Consider the following 26809-nt stretch of genomic DNA (forward strand, 5'->3'; position numbering starts at 1 on the left):
GTAAAAACGAAATTTAATGGGGATACATGTGAATCACTGTGGTTCTGAATGGATTGATAATGTTCTAAAGTAATTAGGCAAAATACTTGCAAATGTTCTGGGTTTTTCCTCTAATTTATGAAGCACATTGGTCATCTTTACATTTACTGTATCCAAGAAAAAGGAAAACCACACGAAGATTAATCATATATAAAATAGAAAAATTTTGATTATACAGGATCCCAGCCATTAACTGCTTATTTTTACAGTCCTTAGTTTTTATTCTCCATTATTTCTAACAAGCTAATTTTCAGACATGCATTAAAATGATCTTCATTAAAAATCAACAGGGACAATAAAAATTTTTAAGGGTTTGATGAAGCAAGGCATTAACACAAAGCGTTGCTGCCTATTTATGTATTATGGAAAGACTGAGTTTAAATAATACATCACAATTTTCCATTAGTCTTATAACTTGACGTGAATCACTTGCATCTTTAAGGATTCTTTCCTAGTTAGTGCTGCCTTGGGCACTGAGGCTCTCCACAAACCAAATGTGTGAAAAACCTTGCCAGCAAACCGTGAGGCAACAGGAAGTTACTGTAAACATGCAGTGTGAGCACTTGTATGAATAACCCAGGCAATGCAAACACGCTCAGCCCAAATTTCTGAGCACTGAGCCTTAAATACAATAAGGCAACGCTCCACCACCTCCTCTGTGAGACAGCTGGGACAGAACAGAAAAATAAAGAAGTTGCAAAAAACCAGACCTATCTCCTTGCACTGTCCCTCATGCCACGCTGAGCACACGGATCCTCATTCTGGATATACATAAAAATCTATTCTCTAACCAGGAGAAATTATTCTCCAGGTGCCTTCTGGGCTAATTGACTCTTGGCAACTGAATCCTACATCTGGAAGGGACAGCACATTTTAAAAAACAATATTGATAGTAAAGTGAGTGATATCCAGTTATACTTTAAGATAGATGGTTCGTTTTCTATTCCATGTTTTGAGGAAATTCAACTGGCATAGCTCTCCACTAAAGTTCTTAAGAAATGTACTGCAATGTTAAAAACTAAGTGAGGTTAATGTTCAAGCTGCCAGGAACAATCAACCTTTGCTTGTGTGTCCATCTACAAGAAAGCCACTAGAAAATGTATTAAAACTTTTGAAATCTTTCTTTCCAGAAACATGCTTAAAAAAACAAAAAGGCACATTTTGAAAAAGTTTCTAGTCTGTAGCTAAGCCTAGCATCCATATGCCAAATCTCCTAGGGCTTGCCACAGATAGTAGCAGGCAAGTGGCAGGAAATTCTTTGGAATAAATAAGAAATTTAGGCAATCACTCAGCCTGGGGTAGAGTTGCTAAGGCCAGGAGTAAGCTCCTTTACAGAACTTCACAGAATTATTGTTCTGCCTTTGTATCTGCATATAAACTGCATTCAGATAGTCTCAGAAAGTGCATCAGGTCTAAACATTGCTACATGCACCAAAATGTTTAAGAGTAAAAATAACAATGTGAGGTCCACTTGACCTACTGTTCTACAGAGGTACTGGCAATAATAAAGACAGAGGTGAGAAACTGATATATTATTTATATCCTCTATAAACAGAAGTTTCATGAGGACAGCACAAAGCAGTCTTTTTTAGCGGAAGTTAATTAGTACTTATTATCAAGATATCTGCACTCCTATAAAACTGTCCAAGTACTGACTCCATATAAGTTGGATTTAAAATTAAAATACAATCTCTTGTCAACCCACCTGAAGACAAAATGAAATGGTACAACTAATAAAATACACACTCCTATTATTTTTGAGACGAAACAATGAAATTTCAATTCATGCAGTGTCGAGTCATACCAAAATCATCTAGCAGCAGACTTTTCTAATTTACCTTTCTAAACTGAGAAGTCAAATAAAGGAACAAACAAACAACAAAATATCAACAGCACCACAAAGATTTTAGCCTTGTAGAGGCATCTTACATCCTTCCACTACATAAACAAAACAGTCCACACTGCATGGAAAATAAAACTGCAGTAATTGAAATGTTCCAGCTGAAGATCATGGAAACTGAAGGTCTTTCTTTCCTCCAAGGTCAAATAAATGCAAACTCAGCTATAATGAAGGATCTTTATTTTCACATAATTTAAAGTCTGAGGCATTCCACAATCATTTCAGAAGTCAGAACAGGTATGTCCTGAGTATCATTATCAGGCATATTTTTACGTAGTAACAGGAAAAAGTAGTATGTCCAATGGTATTTGGACAATGGAATTTTTCAGGTTCTCAATATCATTGTGTTAACACAGTAAATTTACAACATATGCTATTGCTGTCTAAAGCTGTAGTCATGTAAGAGAGTCACCATCACACTTGTCATCGCATGATGGGTCAAACTGTAACACACCTTAAGAAGTATGCTACCAAATAAAAAAATTAAATGTCATTATTCATACATGCTGTATAATAACCAAATGTAGTCAGGAAATGGTTCTTGTAAGTCTAATATACACATATTACAAACAAAAAGGCTAAAATAATTGCCAATCTGATATCAGATAAATAATTTTTTTAAAAAATACTTTGTCCTTGCTTTTGCACGTGCAGAAAATATTTTGAATAAAAGCCTTTTTTTCAGATTCCAGGACGTAAACATTCTTAACATTCTCAAATGTTCTTAAGAACAAACGTTCTTAACAAATGCCATTTTAAGGCCTTCCTAGGCCTGTACAAGGCCACACAAGAGAAAGAACTGAGCCAAGGTTGCTGCCAGACAACCCAGATACAAATTTCCCCAATTTTGGGTTAGATGAGGAGACAGAAATGGGTGCCGTCCAAAGAAGGTGCTGAGACCTCCAAACAGCTGTTACAGAGCTCTGTATCTCCAAGAGAGGTTCAGCATGAGGATCTGCTGGGGTCTGTCCCAAGCAGCAAAGTCTTCCACTTCCCTCAGGGTTTTAAACCTTGTGTTTATTTAGTGTGTAGGAAAACGCACTGATGCTTGCACTGTACATTTTCCACGTGATCCTTAGTCAGACCCACATTAAGGCTGGCCATTTAGACATCTGAAATTCCATGATCCTGTCATCTGCATCTACAGAACTCCAACTGGCTTCAGTGAGAGCTGCACATGCATCACTGATGAGTAACTTGAGTTCCTGCAGCTCAGCCTCCACCAGTCACCATCTGAGGGGAGTCACACCAGCACAGTGATGGCTGCATGGAATTTCCAAGCCAAGAAAGAAAAGAAAAGCTGAACTTACGGACACACATTTCCCTGCTCTCATAGAATCCAGGGCAGCACTGCGATTTGCGCCTGTACATCGTTTTCTCACCATGTCTGTAGGCAGTACGGTAACTGATCCTAAAGAGAGGAAGGAGTGTTTGTCACATACCTTGGTTCACACACAAGAGAGGATATAAATTTTAAAAACCATTCAGGTGTCATAGAAACAAGGAAAAAATGCTTCAAGTGGTCTTGATTTATCTGCTGCCAAATTCAAGAGTCCAAGGGGATTCCTGGCATGCCTTAGGTTCATGGGTGATCAGAAAGCGGGAAAAGAATGGGGACTTTTTCACTTGTGATGGTTCATACTTATGGGCATATTCCTCTGAGGAAAATGCTCTTTACAGATGTCACCAGTTTTTAATCATTCAACTCTTGCTTGCTTTCTGCTTGCACAGGAAGTTTCTTTAACAAATCTTTTTACTTTTCTTTCCACAAGCATACACTTACTTGCCTCAGAACACAACACTGCAAGCAGCAAGGGGTCCCTGTGAATATCTCTGAACAAACACACCTTCTAAGGTCTGGAGAATTTAGTTTTCCCCATGTTTGTTTTCTGTTAGCACTCCGTGGGATGGTTCACCCCAACCTGCTAATAAAATGTATGTGACAGTGTTTAGACAGGCATCTTCCAGTTGATCAAAGTTAGATAAGCTGGACTACAGCTAAAAAATCCTACATATCATGCTTGATTGTGAATCAAGAATCTTAACAATATCAGCAAATTGACAATATTAGGATTTATGCATCACCTGTGTCGTGTGCACTTGAACCAGTTCAGGATGTCAGTACAACTGGTGTAGTAGATCTGATCAAAAGGATGTGGATATGACTCTTGCACTGTGACTGAGTAACTGGGGAGAGAGAGAGAAAAAAAAGGGAGATCATCAGGCAAGTCCTTTTAGTACAGTCTCATTTAATTACGTCTTTTATAGAGTCCTGTTACAGAATGGAATAAATATATATCAAAATACTCATGTCTAAAAAAGTGAGACAGAAAACTTGCAAATAAAAAGAAGCATGCAGGGACTCATCATGTTTTTACTGTGTAACATATTTGATGACATTTCACGACTCAACATTAAAGATAAGAAATGTTAGTCTAAATTTTTAAAAACCAGAACACCTGTATCTCAAATAGGCAGCAAATGGAAGTAACGTGTATGTGTTCTCCTGTGGAAACGTTTATTAATGCAACTGGGTAACTGGACAACTAGTTAAGGAGCCAGAAAATGAGGTTTCTTCTGCTACCACTCAAAATAGGAAAATAGAACTTTCTGAGAAATTTCTTGTAAAAACTGTATCTGGGCCTATAGCAAGACATCCAGTGCATTTAGACTAAGTGAGTGTTAACACAGAAATACACCTGAGAAGTAATTACAGAAAAATTGTATTACAGACATACCACCAAACAATCCATTCAGCAATCAGAAAGTAACGAATACTGAAAAACATACCTTCTTTTGCTTACTGGATAATTTTTAACTGAGAACCACCCACACCACATCCCCAGAAATACTATACTAAATCCTACCATTATTTTTTGCCAAATTACACAATTGTACAGTGTCCTAGAAACAAATCCACACTGAGAGCCTCCAAAGCTACCAGCAGGGCAAGAGGAGCAGAGCCCTGTCGCAAAAGGGGAAAATATTGAATCATCCTAGAAAACTCTTTGAGAGGCTGCTTGTGCTGGCAGCCAGCCATGGATTGCACAAGGGAGCTTGAAAATAGAGGAATGCGTGGCAAGCTCCTGCTGCAGGACTGATTCCCAGGACTGCCCAGCTCCCCCTCACTTCCACTCACACCCTCTGACCCCTGAGCCCCTACTGCTGGGTGACAGCCACAGTGGCCTCATCCTGCTGTCACCATCTACCAGGGGAAGCACATCCAGAGCCACTCACCCCTAAATGCACACACCCTACTCCCTGTTTTCCTGCATGAAGGCAAGCAGCCCTAATCCACCCAGCTGTCCCAGCCCAACAAAATATCAGTGGGATGCTGGCGCTTGCCTGAAGCTCTGTGCTCTTACTCTGAGGCAGGGCACGCTCTACCCCTTCTTGCAGTTCATTTGTAAAGATCATTTTAGTACTGACTGAGGCTTATTTTTCCTTTAAAACATACAATACTGATAGTGGCAGACAAGAGCTTTTGTCTGGGGCTTTGCCCTTTCATACTTCTGTCCCTTCATCACCTGCTTTGGGCAGCAGCACAAATGTTTCACTAAGTTTATTTGGAGCTCTGCCCCTTTCCTGAGACACAGGACAAGAAGGAAAAAAGCAACAAAGTGGGCATGCTTGCTAGATGCATTTTTCGGTATATTTTTCCTCCTGCAGACTTTGATTAGCTTGTTTTAAGTTATATTATGCAGTGTCAATAGCTATATTTGAGGTTTCTTTCCCATTTTGCTTTCACTATGTTGTTGCTTCCCCACAAAACAATTGTATCTACAAAAACTGTGAACAAAGCACACACAATATTGGACAGTATCCAGTAATATTGTAGATAAATGCCTGACTACTATGAACAGGTATTTAATATGGTGACTACTTCATATACACATTGTTGTATAAACTGTATACAGCAGCTGAGGCAGAGGTGCTAAATGCTTCACATGAAGCTCAGGCAAATTCCCAAGCAAAGTCCTTAAGTGTTGTATTTGGTTTTTTGTTAATAGAGAGACTTTATAAAAAAGTAAATACAAGTTTCCATTTTCTTTGTAAAGGTTCAGCCTTAACAATCACAAATAAATGTACAGTGGCTCAGCAGCACTCCCCATGATTCAGCATAAAACACACTTTTACATTAAGCGCAGGAAATCCTGATGTCCTCAAGTGAACAGTGAAAATTAAGATTTTCTCACAGACCAGCTGATGAATTGCAGGCATAACAGTTATAATGAGACTAGAAGTTTTGTTTCCACAACCATAACCTTTACACAAGTAAAGAAGTTCAGCAGATGTTTGAGGCTCAACCTCTCCAGCCCATTGTGGCATTCTGCAATTCCCATGAAATTGGATGAACAAACAGATCGACTACATTGATGACGAATTTCATTTTGCATGTTATAAATTTTTGAACCTCATCAAAATAATTAAACAACAAATCTTAATTCAGATCCTGTGAGTGCTGAATAGGAGAGAATCAGCATAATCAAATTTGGCCAAATTCCAATATGGTTAATTATATTTTGCATATGTAAAACTTCTTTTCACCTAAATTGGAAAGAGCTATTTTTACTCACCTCTTGTAACCAGGTGGTTGTGTATGATTGCTAGTACCACTGCAGCGGTTTTTTGCATCCAACCCCCAATGCAAAGATGCATTTCAGCCCACTGTTAAATGATCTCTTTACTTATCCATTAACTCACCTGCCCATGCAGTAAAGTGAATTCTTTACCTCCTTTTTAAACACAGCTAAAAGGCTCCAAAGTGTGCCAAATAAAGCAAAGCAAAATTATTACACTGGAATTTATGTCACTTGTTTTTCCAAAAGGAAAGTATTACCTTTCCCAGTGGCTACACACATTGGGATCTTCCAGATTCAAGGACACAGTTGAACCCATCCAGTGGTACAGGAGTATGACAGGGAAACCAAAAACGGAGTTGAAATGAAGAATCATCTTTCCAAAGAGATGACTGTGAGAAAAAGAAAATTAATACTTTAATAATACCATACAGAATATAAAGTAGCTAATAATGTTGACCCATCTGGAGTCAGCCTAAAGAAAGAGGCACTTCAGGGAACACACACTGCTTGCCCAGCAGCAGCAACACCCTGCCCATTTTGGAAGAAGAACCCAAATGGAGCAGTTTCACATGAGGTCAGCTGCTGGACAAACTGCACCTCAGGGGTCCTGCTGTCCCCTCCAGCTGCAGCCACCCAGGCTGGGTGTGCTCAGCCAGCCTCTGCCCACTCTGAGAGCCAGAGCTGAGGTTTGGAATAAAGGCTGGCACTTGCTCAAGGCCTCAAGAGCAGAGTGGCTCAGCTGTGACACAGCACCAGGAGCCCTGCACGTCCCTCATTTTCAGGAAGGGTTTGTGCCTCCCCATGCTCCCCATGGCCAACACAGCCTCACATGTCACCCTGCACTGTCACTGCTCTTTAAACCTGAATCCCCAACATTTAATTCCCCCTCCTCAGCTGGCTGTAGAGTGTCCAAACAGAATAAACGTTCATTAAAAAAAGCTGTTGTAGTAACATGAAAGTCTAAGAAGATTATCCTAACTTTGACTAAGCAAATTATTTTAATTTGCATGCTAAAACACTCTTAATCCAACTGGTCATTAATCCACAAATGCTGGAATGAATGCTATTAACATGTAATTTAATTGTAATGACTTAGGCTACATTTCTGTTTCAGTGAACATTTGACCTTATTTCCTCACTTACACACCAATTCTGACAATATGTGGCTACAGAGATAAAAAAAATTAGATCCTTGAGTCTGATCTGTAGTATAATGAGAAAATAATTTCTAATAAATATGTTTGATTTAATACAAATATTTTAAACGAAGTAAATTAACCCAGAATTAGAAATTTCCTAATTTAAATATTATGGAACAGAATAAAGCTAATTACATCATCACTTTATGAGAAAAAAAATATTGCAGGGCCATGGAAAAAAAGAGACAAAATAGTCTTACTTAACCATTACTTCAGAAGTCAACATAAAAATGCTCACAAGAAGAAACTATTATATTTAAGGAATTTGAGGATATAGTGATGATCTCATTTTGCTCAATTGTTCTTGGAAAGTCAGGCTGCTGAAAGATATTTCATGGTCTATAACTATTTCTCTGCATGCAGCAAAGTAGTCAATGTGCAGTTATTTAAAGAGCAGCTGTATTTTCAGCTAATAACTGCAGTGAAGTGGTGATTTCATTGAAAATACTCACTCTGATTAAGCAGACCGTAAATGGTATTTCCTATTTTTTTTTCCTTTTATTCTCAGGTTCAGCAACTTTCCTTTTGCAGGATACATTTAACAAAATTTAAAATAAAGTAAGAAAAAATTTGCATGAACCCCCCTAGAGTAAAACTTGATTGCATTCCAGATCTTTTGCTTAATTATTGAGGAAAATCAAAACAGAAAATCAGTACAGCTGATTAGCATTGCTGAAGTGTTGATATTAGCAATAAAAGATGTAGATGACTCATTTAATTCTAGCTGCCTATGGTTTGCACCAAGAAAAACTGTTCAGAGAGTCACTTTTCATATATTACTCAAATTATCTCACCCAATAACACAAGGGTATTTTCATTACCTACATGTACACAGAACCTGTAGTTTAAGTACTAAAAATGTTCATTTTGAGGAATGCCTTCCCTGTGCAAATGAGTATATACATGAGACAGAAAAAAAACCAACAAATTTAAGCTAATCCTTGGTGTTTCATCACCAGGACTTCCTTCCACAACACAACAATAAAATCTTATTGCCTGTTGGCTTCTTCTACAGCATTTGAGGCAAAATCTCTTGTTGAAAAAGCTGTATCTTTATTCCTATTTTCAGGTAGGAACTTTAAGGCAGGTCCAGTGTCTGTTCAGGTCAGACTTCTCTGCTTCTCTCAGCTTTAATCCAGGACTATGATTTAAAAAGTTTAACAGGAAAGCAGTGTAGCTGCACGAAACAACTGTAGAGTACTTCCCTAAATCTCTAGAAACTAATTAAGGAAATTTATCTCGTTATATATCTATTATATAAAAATCAGACAATCAATAACAGTCATATTAAAAAATAAACCTGATCACCCCAAGGTTTATTATAATTACTAACAAGCTCATTTTAAAATGGTGTAACAGGTGTACAAAATAGGCTCCCATAAATTACAGGCACTCCCCTAATACACATTTAAATTGAAAAACTACATGAATTTCATTTCTCTCACTAGTAAGCTGATGAAAAATCCTGAAGGTGAACTATAGAAATACAGATAGTTAACCATTAACACCCAATATCTAAGATTTTTAGGCACTTTCTTTGCCACTACCAACTGTGTTGACAGTTTTTATTTAGTTTAGGGGTTTTTTTTCCCCTGTAGAGTTCAGGATCAAAACCAGAGAAAGAGCAGATACCTAGAAAAAAGGCAAAAGAATTCTTCTTCTTTATGAGGTGAAAATTAAGACATGCAACATACAAAAAAATTAATCTCTCCACCCACCCAGAGCAGAGCCACAGGCAAAACTGAGGGCACACATCTCCCTCAGATTTGTTGTAATAAAAGGTAAATAAATACAGGTGGAACTAGGGGAGCAGGGGAAGGTATGATGGACACCATAAAACAAGCGAAGGTTGCTCAAGGCTGCAAACAAATATTTTTTGGTCAGCAAAATCAAATGCTGCCAGAGAATGAACCAGGATTAGAACTGCCTGAGCAACAGAGAATAGTACAACACAGTTGCTAACATGACATAATGGACCCAAGACCAAGGGAAATGCTGATGCAGCTTTCCATCACTGGTGCAAAAGCATTTTTACCATTGAAACAGGAAAAAAGCAGCAGGAACACACCATTTAGTGAGAAGACAAACTCCAGAGTAGTGAGAACCTTTCCTACTCTGTCCTTGGCATCTCCAAGGTTTTACAGCATTCATTCCTGCCTTTCTGCAGTGACAGGGCACAGGGACCTCAAAACGTTTTCTGAGCTGCAAACCCATGGGCTATTCTTAATTGCACTGACACGGTATCAACCTGCATGTACAGCAAGTGCTACTTCAAAAAACATCTTCTATCTGTCCATCACAGTTTTCTTGACATTTCAGACTGAACTGTAAACCACAAAGCCATTCATCTGTGCAGAGCACCTTGCAGGTGTCCTTGCCTCCACTCTCTCCAGAGCACCCCACACAGACTTGGTGACTGCAACTGGAAATTACAGCTCCACGTGAGATAAGACTTTTTCTAAACATTTTTCAGTGAAGAATTGTTTGCTTGGTATAGAAAAGACTACAGAGTCTTTTCTATAACACTTGTCACTCCTGAGGCTCACCTCCTCTACTAGGGACACAATTTGCTTATAAAAACATCTCTCATGACTGATGTCAGGCAGAGCAAAATTTGAATCTGACCTAATCTTGTCAATGATGATTAATCCTGTGTTATGTCTCATGGAAAAAAAAAAAACCAAAACAAAAAAACAACACAAAACCCACAACTGATTGCTTTTATTGATTACATTAGAGAATTAATGGATGTAGAGCAGAAGGCATTTTCCCTTTGGAAATCAGTAAATTAGTCTGTCACATGAAATCTCACTTATAAAGCAAATAGAAAACAACCTGTATTAGGAGCATTATCACACAGACCCTAGGCTGGCTGAAGATGCACAGCCACAGCAAATGGACCCCGACTGATCTTTTCCCAAATCCTCAAAACACGTCACTCCAAAGGCAGCACTGACTGTCACTGTCATGGGCAGTTCAGGACAGACCAAGCTGGCAGGGCTGAGACTCTGCCTGACAGAAAATGTGTGAGATCTGCACGGCCAGCATGAGAGTTTGCTAAACGATAACCCAGTAGTGCCCTAAACCGAAGTGCCCTAAACTTTCACACCCTCCATGATCAGAGATTATGAGAGCCCTTCTTGATGCAGCTTAACCAGATCTGACTCTCCTCACTTGTGCTGCTTTGCTTTCAAACCTCACTGTGAAACAGAAACACATCTGGAGAGTCTAAAGGTGTTGAAGATGGGCTAAGCTTGTGATGTGGGGAAAAACAACTTATTTAGACTGTGTCTGAAGAATGACCAAATCAGAGGCTGAGTGTGCTGGAACAGATGGATGGAGACAGATATGTTGCTACTTTTTTCAAGTTGCGTTGCTAAGAAAAAGAAATCAGTAATCAATTACCATTTTTCTTTAGTTATTAGATTAGATCATTTTTATTTTCCAGTCTCACTTTAATTAGAGGCTCCTAAGAGAACTGGGTATATGTAATCACAGTGTTTGTCTGTGTGTTCTGGATTCATGCCTAATAACTTGTTACTTTATTAGTCACTTAAACTGGAATCAAGAGAGAGGAAGAAGTCTTGAATTGTGGAGTTCCAGAGAATCCAGTGGTAATGCACAAGTCTGGAGGAGACCAGGCTTTATTTTCCCCTGAGTGATGGAATTACCAGTTTTGAAAGCTATAGCATCACAGTCCTTTAATTAATACTGGAATTTCACAGAATGCATCTCTCTATCATTCCTACTAAATATAAATGAAATAATACATGACCTGACCTTAAATAACAGAGAGCACCCTTGAAAATATATTAAAACTATAAACTGGAGTAAATTTTGGAGTTAAATTGTATTTTTGTATTTTTTTTCCACTTAAACATTTTCTGGTGGAAACCTGGAGAGGTTGGGAGCTGTCACACAGCACATTGTTTTCTAAACATCAAACAACCTCTTGGATTGTAATTATAAGCATGGAGTGAAATAAGGTAATTGCAAACATGGGAGGAAACACAGAACTTTACCACCCAGCAAATATGTGGATTTGCACCACTAATGCCACACAGTTTCAGATGGAATGGGTGGCTGGATAGCATGGATCATGCTGCAGCAAAGACCCAAAAGCACAGGAATATTGCAACAAAGTCCTCAAGGACTCTGCAGTATCTTTTACAAGACCTGCTCTTACTGCAAAAGATCACATGAGAGTTTCCTCCAGGAACTGTCCTCTTGAAAAGCAAGATTCTCTTTGGCCTGCTGACTTCACTTACTGCCATTGAGTGAGAGTTTCTGAAGCTGGGAAGCTGGCAGGGACCATATATCCACTTACCAGTCCTCCCTTAAATTAGCATGGAAAGGGCACGAAAAGACAGTCTGCACAAGGCAAGGAGGCATGGTAAAGACAAATACCAGCATGCCAGATACTTTGGAGATTTATTATTATTCCTTTATTATTCCTCAGAGGAAGGCTGCCAAACATCATAAACATGGGGTCACTTCACTGTAGCTCTCATTGTCTGCTAAATTAGGCCCTTTCACTTGCAAGTATCTTGGGTTTTTTCAGGTAGATAGCAAGTATAGGTGCTGAACCATTAAGGTTACCTATAGCCCATGGTATTGTATGTTTAAACATTATTTCCATGGGGAGCTAGCAGGTTGAGCTGTTAACAAAAACCCTTTGGTTAAATATGCTGCCCCCATTTTTTTTCCACTCGGATGAAAAATTACCAAATAAAGACAGCTATAACTGCAGAATCCAAACCAGTGCAGAATCCAAACTGAAGTTTCTGAAAAGTTCACTTTGAGAAGATGAAATAGCACCTTGAATATAAATCCTGATATATTTCTTTTACACAGGAGATTTCAGGTGAAACATAAAAAACTATGTCAGACCCATACACAGATGGCACCTCTCAGCCCCAGGCATCTTTCCCAAGGTGGATGTTGGGAGATAACCATTAGTTCTCAGCAGAAAAGGCAAATAACATTTAATTTAATATAGTCTATACAATACAGGCTTGAGACAAGATTAATATCCCCCTCTGCTTTTTTTCCCCTCTTCCCCCTTTCTTTTTTCTTAATTAATATATTTAAAACTATTATTTCAAATAATGTGTTCCTTACTGAAACATTTCTTCACATTAACCCTATTATTTATTTATTTTATTATTTATTAACCCTCTGTCTATTGTAAGAGTACAGGTGATGACTCCAAGATTAAGTAAAAATGGCTGAATGCATGTGTTTAAGGAGAATTATTTCTGAAATTAGGTCTTACTAACATGCATGAAAGCTTTATTATAGAGTTACATTACAAAGATACCAAAAGTACCTAACTTTTATTGTAGTCCCCCAGCCATATACCATATAGATTTATGACACTTTTTTTTTTCCTAATGGGAATCATAAAAAAAGGACACTGGACTTGCGGATGTTACTGTGAAAACTTTGTGGTTGCTGACAAGTTCCCTGGGACAATCCTGTGGTTGCCTAAATACATCAATGACCTGGTTCCACAGCTATGGAAATTATCATTCATGGTTTTACCCTCTTTTGAACCAAGTTTCTGTGACCCCTTCTTTTCCTATTACCAGCCTTCCAGACACTCTGTCACTTTCAGTTTATTGCCAGGATATAAAAGAGTATAATCAAAAGACTCAGGTAATTACTTCAGCTTCCTATGCAATTTAGGATCAATTCCAAATGTGCCCACCTTCCTTTAAAAGTCTTCTGCTTTTCAGCCCTCCTCAAAGACAGCCTCTGTTTCTGTCCCTCCCCTATCAAATGCATGGGGTTTTTTTCCACATAACTTTTCACCATACATTAGATTCTTCCCTTTCCTAGACACAGCCTCTGTTATCAGTAGTAAAATTCTTCAGTCTGCAGATCCCTGCACTTGTCATAGCCTTTCACTGGACCCTTTCATTATGAAAATCAGACATGAACTCCTGCATTTGTTTGTAACTTCTAGCTGCTAACAAGATGCTATAACTCGTGAAAAAATTTGCTGGCAACTCTGCTTCAGGACTTTTGTCCTTGTAAATCATCTAGTGAAATGCCATTTAGCATGTAACACCCAGTAGAAAATAAAGTAGTCTTTCCAGCTAGCTCCTGAGTTCATGATTTACACCAATATTTATCACAGTTTACAAATTTCACTTTCCAAATGATCTGCTTTAAAAACCAAAATTAATTAATTCTGATGCCATTTCCCCTTAACATCTTCTGAAACATTTCAATGCATTACAGATCAGTTTTTCCACCTCCAGCAATCAAAGCATCTGTGATTCACTGCACAAAGCATCACACACTATCACCACCCTACAAAGAAAATTCAAAACATTTTAGCAGAAGAATGGGGAACGTAAAAGTGTTTCCTTTGGCAGTTCGTTCACTCACGTCTATCTTTGATTTTGCTTATTTGCAGAGGTTGGAATGGATGTAGTATTACTGCACTCAAAGGGGAAAACGGAAGAACGTAATTCAAAACTCAAAGTGGCTGGTTAATTCCTTTTTTTTTTTTTAACAAACCCACAATTAAAGGGACAAATGATAAATCCTATCTTTATTTAAGTGTTGAAGAACTTCTGCCTTGAAGAACTTTCACAGAGATAACAACACAATTTCAAGAGGTCTATAGAGTGAGCAACATGCAAATAATGTTTTCACAGTAACTGGCTTAAACACACTACATTCTCCATAAACATTAATACAAATTTAAAACCATGTTTGCAGTTGTGGAATTCTAGTATTTAGTATCCCTATATGCTAGCAAAGAAAAAATAAAAATTCCTGGAGAGAAATTAAACTTTGCCAGGGGCCAGGGATATCTGCAAGTTTTCTGCAAATGAGGATATTTAAACATGCAGGTGAATGTACACAGGCACAAACTAGTTCCATACACTCCTAGAGTATCAGCTGAAACTGTAGGACAAGATGCTGTGCTTTAGTGAATAAATAAAACCTCCAAGAAATAAAATTGCTACCAACACTTGTGGCAGGCAGTAAAAAAGAAGATTCTTTCTAAGAATGACCAAGTAAACAACTTTGTATTTTTTGCCTTTTATATTAACAGAGTAATTTCATAGCAAAACTTTCTGTTCTGATTTATATCAGTATCAATTTTCTCTTATCATAAATTTTAGGGCACCTCAAATCATCAAGCTATTAAATTAATTTTGTCTAATGATGAATCAGGGGGCTTTTTAGAACGAGTGCCCAATACATCAGTAGAAGAAACTAATGATGCCAAATGCCTTAGAAGCTCCAACAATCAGAGGACAACATTTTTAGGTTGCAATTAATAGTGTTTTTCAAGAAAATTTCTCTTACTTTAATGTGCTAATTTACCTGGGTTACAGATTATCTGAAACCTTTTCTAATGCCTGCTGCTGATTTCAGTTGAGGGCAGTCTAATTTGAACCCAGAAGAATCGAGACCATGTTTTTGTCAACTTGAACACAAAGCCCTAAATCCAACGAAATATCCTTCACGGCACATGTTGACTTCTTTAAGCCTGTACCTCTTTGCAGTATGCAAAAGGATAGCAGTAGCACAAGCACATATTTGTCACACAAAAATGGTCTGTTCATATTATTGTCTGACAAAGCACCTTTAGTAACAAGGCACTCTATTCAGAGATCTAATTTTTGCTGACATTTGTATGCCAAATTAAAAAAAAAATCTCTATGATGGTGGGTTTAATGAGGTACTCTGTTATTCTCTGTAATAAGAATTAAACGAGAGAGACAGAATTCTTCAGCTTAATTGCCACATCTGTTATTAGGCACTTTACTTTGATTGACTGGAGTGTATGTGTCAGAGACTGTGCCAGAAAACAGGCAAACTTTGTAAAGTAGACTTATAGCCCAACTGGCACTAGCAGCATCTCTGTTACAGCTTCTGCTGCCTCTCAGTTATAACTACAGGAAAGTTGCCCTTGATTCGGTCATTCATCAAAAATTTAAGTAAGTATTGCAAATTGTGCCTCTTTTATTTTATTTTTTTGTTCCTTTCTTAAATTAAAAGCAGTCCTTATTTTCAGAAGGAAGGGCAGTGGTTATCTGAATGTGTAAATGTGTCATCTCTCATTAAGAGATGACAGATGTAAGCCATCCAGAATTTGGAAATTGCACCACATGAAATAGCATATTCTGTGGTGCATTTGCTGCCTTATTTTGCCTGGAGGGTCAGTGACAAACAGCACAGCATTTGCAGAGGGACTGGACAATCACAGTGAGGGAGCTCCTAGGAAGACCAAAAATGGATTGGGCACTCTGATCTGCTTGGAAACTTGTCATGAAACCTGAACTTAGGAACTGCCTTTCTCTGAAATCCACGGATCATGACACTTGATGAAAGCCTGAGCTATCTTGAGCTGGCCAATAACTGGTTTTACGCCCAGCTGATTTTCTTTTGGCTCTAGAACCCAAACTCTTAGCATCTACTGTCCTGACATGGCAAAATGACACTTTGTCCCTCAACTAACTTCTTTTTTCCAATTTCACACAGGCTTTCTACCAGGAGCGCAGAAATGTATGTTGCTATTGTAAGCATGAAGACAGACAGGCCAGCTGCAGTATTGCTGAAAACTACGTTACATCCACTTCACCCAGTAAGGAGCAAGGGATTATTTGACCTTCCTTACCAATTCTCTCTGCTGCTCCAGAGAATGCAAAGAAAGCTAAACGTATGTGTGGAAGAGCAACAAAAACTGCACCAACACCAATTGCATCCTCTCCTGAAAGGCAGAAGGATACTTCTGTGCTGGAAGCTGAAGCAAAACTGTCCACCATAGGCTGGGCAAGCCTGACCAACCTGTCAGCTGTCCACTGAACTAATCCATGTATAAATCTTGCTTCTCTCTGGAGGGCAGACTGGGACACTCTAAGTCTCCCCCTCCAGGAGAGCAAGTGACTGTTTTTTGGAAGGAGTCTGCCCCAATGGGTGAGACAAGCCAGGGCAGATGCTCTTTGTCACTTTTGGAAGGTTTTTGTTGTGCTCTCAGGAGTTCAAGGCTGCTCCACACTACAAGGGGGTACAAGAAGTTTCCACATGGCTCTCTAATTTGAGATCTCTTTTCTTTTGCAAATATCTGTTTTCTCTCAACCTAGTGAGTACAGAAAAAGACAGCAGTCATTTAAGCACATTTATTTTAGATACACATTATGTAATAATTTCACATACAGTATTTTAATTGGCATAACTCCCTACAAGATCTACAACACTTCTTCTAACACTGCAAGGCCTTTTGTTCTTGAGGCTACTCTTAATAACCACTCTGTACATCAAAAGCATTCGGCTCCAGTTTAAGTGTTTCATCTTGTTTCACTAAACAGGTCAACAGGAGAGCTGAGAACAGAATTTAGGTCTGTTAATTTCCATTTGCAACCCACTCTCAGGACCCATGCCTCCAGTTTTATATTCTGCCACGATGGCAATGACATGAGCATTGTGCTTATGGTACTAACTGGGTGTAGCAAATAATGAAATACAGACTTCTGGTTCCTGAACACTTACAAGAGAACCACCACACCCAATGTCATGACTGAGAGAATTTTTTTTTACAGATTTGGGTCACCTCTGAAGATATCAATAATGCCCTCTTGTAGTCTGCTTTTTTGCTCATGTTTCCCACGGGTGTTCTTGTTGGAAACAGCAATGAAGAAAAACACACATATATGCCTAAGAGAAAACCTCAGTGTACTAAAGCTTTGCTATTTCTCTGGAGATGGGTCATGTAACAGAAAGCAGGGTAATTTTCAAAAGTCTATTGAGAGACTCCCACAAGAGAAGAAGATAAAGTTTAAAGTGTGTATCTAGAAGGCAGGCTACACAAACGTTACTCAGTGGCACTAGACATTTTTGGAGTGGATGCAATGGATTTCTACTTAATTCCAAAAAACTCCCTTGTGCAGAACAAGAGGCAGCAGCAACAACCTCAAACTTTCTTCACAACTTGTCTCATTGCTAGATGAGAAAAGGCATTTCCTCCCTGCATCTCATTACTTCAGTCAGCAAGCCAAACAAAAATCTCTTTTCTGAAATTGATCCATAGTCAAAATATGCACAGGAAGGTCGGCAATCTGCAAAAGCACACAAAAAAAATCTTCTCCTACATATTGGTGGTGCAGACCAGAACCCCAAACTACTGCAGCATCCTTTGAGGTTCACTTACCATGAATGCATATCCTGGCTGTCATTATTCATACATAATGCAAATTGGCATGAACTACTGTTCAGCAAGAAAGAATGGAGCATATCTAAAAAGTGCATTAAAGTTGCAGAGGAACAATATTGTTCCAGAGAAGAGATTACGTCTCACAGCTCTCTGAAATGGGTTATGGAGATGGAAAAATCTACTGACAAGCAGTGGGGATATTTAAAACAAGGCAACTTCCCTCTTGCTGTGTTTTTGTTTTATGCTTTCAACAGCTACTCACTCAATCTTCTCATTCAATAATTAAAAATGCAGTCTTTTGTGGGTTCAGAGTTTAAACAAGTTCCCTAGAAGTAGTGATTTTTTTTTGTTCAGCACCATCCTCTCTTTTAAAGTGATGGAGGCCAGTGGCATACCTGCAGAATCTGCAATGGGTAGTGCCTTTAATCCAAACCAACCCTAAAGCACAAAGAGCACCATATGCACGCTCAGCAGAGTCCATCAATCGCATGGCAATTCCACTTTCACCTAGAAGAAAATTTTTGTCTAAAAGAAAATTTAATTATCTATTAAAAGAGGTCAGTTGTTCTGGCTTTGATGGAGGCAGCTTGCATATATTTGGATGGCATAGATGTGTGTGTCTTCTTAGATCCTAAAATGCACGAGCAATGGGTCTGGCATCATGAACTTCACCTCAGTTACTCTGGAAGTTCAGTGATCTCACTTGAGTCACTCCTGGTTTACTCAATGCAAGTAAGAAAACTGGACCCTCAGCCTCTTTTAAAATAAAAGGCGTACATTTATGCCTTTTATTTTAAAAGAAATGAAACCAGCTAAAATTAATCTATTAAAAAAAACAAAACAAAACCAGAAATTACATTCTTTACAGACTAATAAAATCTTCATGAACTCTGCCTCTCAATTTAAAATACACATTTCAATCTCACTGGCAGGTACTCTTCATAAACAGTTGTTATCTGCAATATCAGTCTGGGGAGGGGGGAAAAAAAAAAGAAGACGGAGAAAAAAAAAATTAAAATATCAAGTTACTCTTCACTTCCAAACAAGCCCAGCCACAGCTGTACATCAGCTTCCGAGCAACTGCTCTACAAACACACAACAGGCCTTCTGTCTTCCCACAGGGTTTGCTCAGGTCACCCACAAGTGGCGTGGATTAAAGAGGCAGGAAAGCTCCATTACGGAGCGAGCAGAGGCACGAGCTGAACGGGGGAGCCAGTGGTGCTGCTGGTAAATATCCTGTCCAGTGCTCCATCCCGAGGGAGCTCCCCCAGATCCTGAGGAGCCCACACACAGCTCCGGAAAAAGGGGCCCAAATCATCATTTGGCTTTCGTGCTTTCACTGTCTAGCAGGAGGAAGTTGGGAGGGAAGGAGTCCAGAGAGTTAAGTGGGGTTTTCATAGCAAAAAGAGAATATGAAAGAGGCAGCCTCTGATTTTCGGTGGTGACAGAGTGAGGGATTCAGGCAGCTGGGCAGATTGTGAAGTTCTTATTATAGGAAAACAGTAAAAAGGAGAAGTGACATACAGAACTAGTTAGGGAGTAGGCCAAACCTCTTGGCAGAGTGTGATCACCAGTGACTCTGGCCATCATCAGGTGCCACCTCCCATGTGCTCAAGGCTGCAAAGGCAAACCAGTTGTTTTTAAACAAATACCTTTCTAATTGAAGAGTTCTCCACTCCTGCTGCTGTATCCTACTTACTCAGTAGATTTCCAGCCCTGCTGCCATTGGGACCAAGACTGCCACAGCTTTACAACCTGTCAGGGACATTTCTTGGTGTATCAAGTGCTCTTGAACCCTCTGAAGAGGGTTTATAAATCACCAAACAGATGCTTCCTACAAACACATATTGCCATTATTTGTGCTTAGGTTCCAGTGATCATGAGATGTGTGTATTGGCAGAGCAACGTGGTCCAAAATTTTGTAAACACTTTAGAGGAAACTAAAACTCAGCCACACATGCTCAAAAGCACACAGGAGGAAGCAGTGGAGCAAAGAAGCAAAGGAAGTGGAAGATGCACTTGGCCTGTTGGCATACTCCATCTTATTCCCATTATGTCTGCTCTCAACGCTATGTTAGATGTTATTTGCTGATTCCTGACAGCAGCTTCCAAAAAAACATAAACAAATCAATTATGTCATTTTGTACTTAAAACTTAACCAGACCTTGGCATGCACACACACACAAACACACATGTCTTTTTCTCTTTTTTTAACATGCAAGTGCTTCCAGTGTGTTCACATTTCTCAGGGTGATCAAGCTTGGTCTGACTATTGGCTTTTGGAGGATCTGATGCCAGCCAGCCGTGCATAATGGCCTCTTTGTCTCACTGTCACATGAGCAGCATTGTGTTACAATCATTGTCACTCTGGGCTCAAACTGCAAGGCATGCTTTCACACAAAACACTCACTTTGGGGGCTCCTTTTGGCAGAGCCTGGCGATCGAAACTCTTTTGCTGCTCTTTAGTTAATCAGCCCAGCAACGCTGAAACTTTAAAAATCAGGATTCAAAAGCTCTCATCCAAATCAACCAATTATGAAGCTTCTCTATGGGCCACATGAAGAGCGAGACAAGTAATGTAACATAGCCATCATTTATTTAAATCACTTTAAATCATTTTTCCTAAGCCCTATGACAACAGAGAATTGTGCTCCAAATAGCAGTGAGGGATAGGGAAAAAGAAAATCTCAAGTCAAAGTTATCTCCACCTTTATTATTTTTCTCCTGTACTTCAGAAAAATGTCTGCGAGATAAAATCAAAACATTGCAACAAGGCAAGACAAGTAACTTGCCAGGTGACAAAGTTATTTTACTACTTGCTCTGGAAATCCTTTAAATTCGCCAAGAACACCCAACTCTTCCCCTGCCAAAAAAAACCCTCTTAAGAAATAGATATATACAAGACTTCCATATAGGAGAAACTTCAAAATTTGCTTTGAACAAGCTGAACTCATTGAAACCCTGTACAGATGTCTCTGTTTTCATTAATGGAAAGTATTGTGACAGGGCTGAGACCAAACCATGTTAAGAACAACATCCTCCTGCCCATACTGTCTCTTGAATAATTTTGCACTGGAAATGTTTTTCTTGTACAGCTACCCTTGAAATACAACACTATTCACTCTGAAGAGGACTTACAGGACCTACCCCTGAAGGAAACAGGCACTGTGTGGGAAGCATTCATGACATAATTCCTGTGATGTGCAGAAAACTTTGGGAAGCAGTGGCTTCTTCTGAAAGAAATGGGGTTGTGCATGGAACAACAAGCTACCAGCTCGTGTACCATCTTCTGTCAGGTGCATTTTCCTTTCCTTTGCAGTCCATCAAAGTAATGTAACTTCTTCTGAGCCCTGATCTGGTGTTCCACCCTGCTACTGCCCATACATGTGCCACGTACCTTAAACACACATTACCCTCCTCTGGATAATATTTCTTTATTAAGGAGTCTGAGCCAGCCTTCCTCCCTCTCTACAACCTCCAGTGCTGCTTTGAGCAGACCCTTCCAGCTGAGCACTTCCCCAGAGAAACACCACCACGATGGGTCAGGACCACCCTGACTCTTGCCTGGACAATTCTACCCAGACCACAAACCCCTGCTGGTCTCCTCCTGAACAGCCTGACAAATTCACCTTCTGCATCACCCTAAGCTCATGACTTCTCTGAATGCCCCTTGCCTTTCCTGGTCTCTTCCCACGCCCAGCACTTCCAGTACTTTACAAGATGTTGGCCCTTTGTTCGGCAAGGCCTTGGTTCCAGCCATCATTGGCAATATATTGATATTACAAAGAAATACTTCTTCACTGCCTCCTATTTGAAAACTCTCATCTAAAAACGAGCTATTATTAGTCCCTTTAAATGTATGAATTTCCATTGACTTTTGATGAAAAATAGCATGACTTTAGCTTGACAGCTGTCTTCATTATTTCATTGTATCTCCTTATTTCCTCTTGCCTTTTGTCTTGGGGTTTAGATTATAAAAGGCAAGATCATTTTTTGCTATTGTTCTTGTGCTGTTGCACATCTCCTGTGGCTGCAGTGCTGGACACTGGAGCCATACAAGCTGCAGCTCTTTGTGCCAGTGATCCTAATTCTAAAATGACACACTGATACGAAGCCTTTACATTTCTTTGAGAAAATAATTCTGCACACACTTGCACCTCTGAGTGTTCAACAAAAGTGATATGGTAGGGTGAGAAGGGTGTTCTTTTACAGCAACAGAAAAACGATTAAATTTCTTTCCTGAGGTCACACAGCAAGTGAGTATCAAAGTTAAAATTATGTTTTCTGCTGTATCTTTACATTGTCTTTCACATCAAAAGAGCTCAGAAGTAGTATCTCACTGCTGACTATGGGCTAATTTCTCTGACAGACAGACACTGATAAAACTGGAAGAGATGGCTGTCCACATTTTAATATAAACCTAATGTGTACATCCAAAGGCATGAACCACAAATCCTTACACAGGCAAAACATCAATTAAAGACCAGACAGTTTGAATGGGTTAATTAGCATGAATGCTGACACAATCAATAAAGATATTCTAGTAAATCAAATCCCGCCCCAGAATGTTACTCCTAGTCTTCTGACAGATGGCTTTAGATAATACATACTCTTTTTATAAGTAAAAAAAAAGAATTGGAATATCAAGACAGATTCTTCTCACATATGAAAAAATACTGCAGTTATATCTACGTTTATGCTAAGCTGACTAGAACATATGAAGTCAGTACTAATTACTGACAAACTAATCTGTTAATATCAAAAATCAAGATGAACTTCCTGGCATTGAGTCTGTAATGTAACTACAAACTGAAATCTGATTCCACTGGCATCATTCATCAAGGAAGACACCACTTAACACGAGTAAGGATGTAAGAATTTTCATTGTCATTTCACCACACCATTCCTGTCCATACCTAAAGAAACACTATTCCCCTACACTGTGTTCCATTAAAATAAATTTTTAAAAAAGGGATCACATCCATCTTATCATTCTATCTACATAACTTTGGGGTTTATAAACCAACATGTCTTTAGACTAAAACTCTGGCGCATACACAAAGAATCTGGCTTTTATCTTCCTCAAAAGCCACTTGCTTCCCGTAATAAGTGAAAATGCCTAGACAAGAAAAAGCAATGTAGAGAAACCATGCAAAACTCCTGCCAAGTAATCTGAATGTAAATTCAAGGGATCCTTACCAGCTGCAGTCAAAAGCCCACTCCAAACTCTGCTAGATGTTAATCAAACTTAAGTATGTTAATGCACAGTTCCTGTGTTCTTTGCATACATGAGTTAATTGCTTTTGTTAACTGCACTTGCTTCCTTAGGGGTGTGTGTACCCATAGAGCCGAACAGCTGATTGTGGAAAACATGGTTATGCAAGTCACCAAAGGATTGTTCACTTGTTTATACCCTTCTGCTCACCTTAAAACAGCCCACGTAACACTGCAACCCCTGGACAGGTCCTACAGGTGCCCACTCCAACCCCATCAGCCGCACTTAAAATTATGGCATTAGCTATCCGAGTTTTAGAGAAACACCTAAATAGTGAAATTTATATATAAAGAGCTAAGGCCTTCCCCCCCACCAATGCAAGGGCAGTAGTTTCTGTCTGTGGGGACTCAAACCTGGCATGCACAGCCCTGCCCCTGGAGAACTGTGTCACCTCTGGACTGTTTTACCACCTGATACACCAAAAAAGGGGAAACCTATTTCCAGGGAAATTAAGTGGACACAGCCGACTTCACACAAGTCACTGAGCTGCCTGCAGTTTCGAAATCTTTTTTTGCCAGATACGGACTATAATCAGTGAGCAAGAGCACAAATTTCACAGCCAGTCCTGCGAGCTGCTCTTTTCTATCAGAGACTTGTAACACTCCAGACTTAAAATCCCACACTAAGGAGCCTAGACAAAGCCATGGCACCTCCATAGCATATTAGCAGTCAATACTAATATGATGCCACTGATTCACCCCCTATGGGAGCACCACACATCTGACTGTATGACAAGGCCACATGATTGGCTGCACAAGAAAAATTAAATAAAATTTATTACATAAGGTTCCATATACTGATGCTGTGCAGGTGCATGAGTTACACAGGTAAGCAAGCAGCAACTTGGTCCTTAAATTACAGTTTATCCAGTTCATTAAAAAGGCAGGAGCACACCTGCTCAGCTGGTCTTTTAGATTTTTGAGATGGCAAATCAAACTAGACATGCTAATACTATTTCATTTGCAGGGTCACTAAGTAGCAAGCGATAGAGTTATTTGGCCACCCAACCTGGTGTTTTCCTAAATTCTGTCTTCAGCTCAGATAGCTGCACCTCCCACAGCCTCCACTTCTAGAAGAACACACACATCTAATTACATATGCTTTCCTCCAAGTACTGTGCTACTGGGCACAAAAACCATTAAGGGATGTTGACACAGCAACTGAAGCCAGCTTTCAGTTTCAGTCTCACATCAGACATGCTGCTCAATCAAAGAATCTAAGATGTTTCAGCAAAAGTCTGCAGCTTATCTGCTGGGAAACAAATGCTACTCTCCAGGGTTGTCATTTTGACCTTTTTATTCTTTGTTCTTCAAGATGCTGGATGAAAGTATTTTTCCAATATAGATCATTATGTTAATCAACTTTCTAATACAAAGCTGCCAAAACTCAGTTACCAACTTGATAAAATAAGCTATGAAGCATCTTCTATACCAATGACACGTTCGAAGTGAGGTTTTAAGCTCACTCTATAGTAAGAAGTTGGTACTTAGGAAGAACTTCAGAGCTGTATGTGATTCTAGGAAATGCCTGTTCGTGTTCGCTTTAACGACATTTTACTTCTCATGACTGGCAGCAACATTTAAGTATTAATAAGATTACCAAAAGCTCTCCATTCCCAGCTCATTCGAGGAAAAGCAGCTGCGCATTTTTCCTAATTGATTTGTGCCTACATTTCCAGATTGAACCTACTCCTTGGCTGAAAGACAAAATAGGAAATGTTTACGCTACTCTTACTGTCGCCAAAAGAAAATCTGTGCAGAATACCACACAACTGAGCATTTCCCTAGTCAGCTTCTGCTGAAGGACACATGCTGGAAGGAAATCAAGGTATTAAACAGATGTGCGTTTTCATGTGCAGGTCATGTTAATTTACACCTATACACAAGTATTCCTCTATTCCAGTGCATATACTCGCTCCAGTTGCTGCTCAGGACTACCAAAAGCCTTCCATGAAAACGAAGGGTAAACTTTAGAAACAGACACTTAGCAGAGAAAAAAAAAAAATTTAAAAAGTGCTCCGAGGAGAACCTGAACCGACTCGTCCGAGCTCGGGACCGCAGGAGCGCTCCCGCATCCCGCCCCACCATCCCGGTCACCCCACACAAACGCGGGGACAAACACGCCTGAATGCTCTGCAAAGGCGGAGGCACCGCGGGCAGCCCCGCATCCCATCCGCTCCCCGGAGGATGCTTCTGCCCAGGGCAAGCCCCGCTGCGGGAGCGATGCCGTCTCGCCCCCGCTTCTTCCCCGAGGCTGCCGCGCCCGGCACCTGCGGGATGGGATGGGATGGGACGGGATGGGACGGGATGGGACGGGATGGGACCGCTCAGTGCCTACCTGTCCCTCGGGCACCCTCCCCGTCCGACCGACCGCCGGGAGCCGCCGCCGGGAGCCGCCGCCGCCGGCACTCGAGCGAGGGGCGGTGTGAGCGGCGGGGCCGGCGGGGATCAGCCCCTCCTCCGCCTGCCCCGGACCGCCCCCGGCCAGACCCACGGACATTTTAACCACTTACCGCTCTGCCAGCGTCAGTCTCGCTCGGGGCACCAGTACCGGGTGGACGGTGTCTTCCCTCAGTCCTTCACTCAGTTCCCGAAATCGCGGCCGTCCACTACTTGCAGGCGAAGTGCGAGCTACACAGGGACCTCAGAGGTCATTTTTTTTTATTCAGCCTAGTGAAAGATAGGGACCTACCCAGCAGGTGGTCGAGGAGTGAAATCGTCTTTTCAAACGACTAAATGCTTAGATCCGGCCATGAGGGGCTGATCCTCAGCCCCGTCAGGAGCACATTTAAAGAGAAACAAACGTCATGTGCTCCTCTACAGAACTGCTACGGAAAGGAAGATCACAGCGACTTCTGCACTTAAATATGTTCTAGTGTATTTAAGATCCTCATTGCACAAGAAGTGTTGCTTCTTTTTTTGGTTTATTTTTTCCCCATTCCAACATGCTGTCGCTGTTCATACGGTCGCTGCTTGGCTGGGTCTTTGCCAGCGGCGGGCCCGTCTTCGGGCCGGGACGGGGAGGAACGTTCCAGCACCTTCTGAGAGGAGCCAGATCTGTAGCCCCCCGTGCTACTAAAGCCCGGCCATGGCACCCCATACAGCTTTTCCCCCATGCCCATGAGCTGTGGGGGTGCGGAGGCTGCTGTGCCCGGCAGGCCCTGTGGGCTCGCTGTGTGCCGGGCGTGCCCCAGCCCGGGCTGTGGGGGTGCCGAGGGCCCGCAGGGTCTGTGGGTGCTACCGCGGGGTCTGTGGGTGCTACCGCAGGGTCCGTGTCTTACAAACGTGTTTTGCAGTTTCTCAGTTTGGGTTTTCTTGTCGTTGATCTATTTGTATAGGTCTTACCTGTCCAACTTCATTATTAGTCAGTCAATTTTTAAAGCTCAATTCGAGGGAGCGCAATATGGTCCTCGTGATTACTCGGATCAAGCAGGGTATTATACAAGGAAGAAGAACAACACTAATTAGTGCACCACCGGCAGTTATGAAAGCTTTTCTCCACCGCTCCCCTTTAAAAAGATTATCCCACCAATTCGTTTTTAATAATGGGGTCCATCTCTGAATAGGAACGTGGGTTAATTTTCTGATATTAGACGTTATATTTTTGATAATGTCACTATGGTCGTCTATTGCCACA

At 40.4% G+C, this 26809-nt stretch overlaps 1 protein-coding gene across 1 annotated transcript in view; it reads right to left on the reverse strand.

The window, feature by feature from the left end:
• Positions 1-25576, reverse strand: part of MEGF10 (multiple EGF like domains 10) — an 82613-nt gene extending 57037 nt beyond the window's left edge. Inside the window, exons 1-4 of the mRNA XM_088155891.1 lie at positions 25511-25576; positions 6780-6911; positions 4025-4126; positions 3250-3350 (exon numbers count right to left, since the gene is read on the reverse strand). Of these exons, the coding sequence (XP_088012017.1) occupies positions 3250-3350; positions 4025-4126; positions 6780-6895 (319 nt within the window). The 5' untranslated portion in view covers positions 6896-6911; positions 25511-25576. The remainder of the gene's footprint in view (positions 1-3249; positions 3351-4024; positions 4127-6779; positions 6912-25510) is intronic.
• Positions 25577-26809: the final 1233 nt, after the last annotated feature.

This window comes from Sturnus vulgaris, chromosome Z (genome assembly GCF_052056855.1).
Source record: "Sturnus vulgaris isolate bStuVul1 chromosome Z, bStuVul1.hap1, whole genome shotgun sequence".
NCBI lineage: Eukaryota > Metazoa > Chordata > Aves > Passeriformes > Sturnidae > Sturnus > Sturnus vulgaris.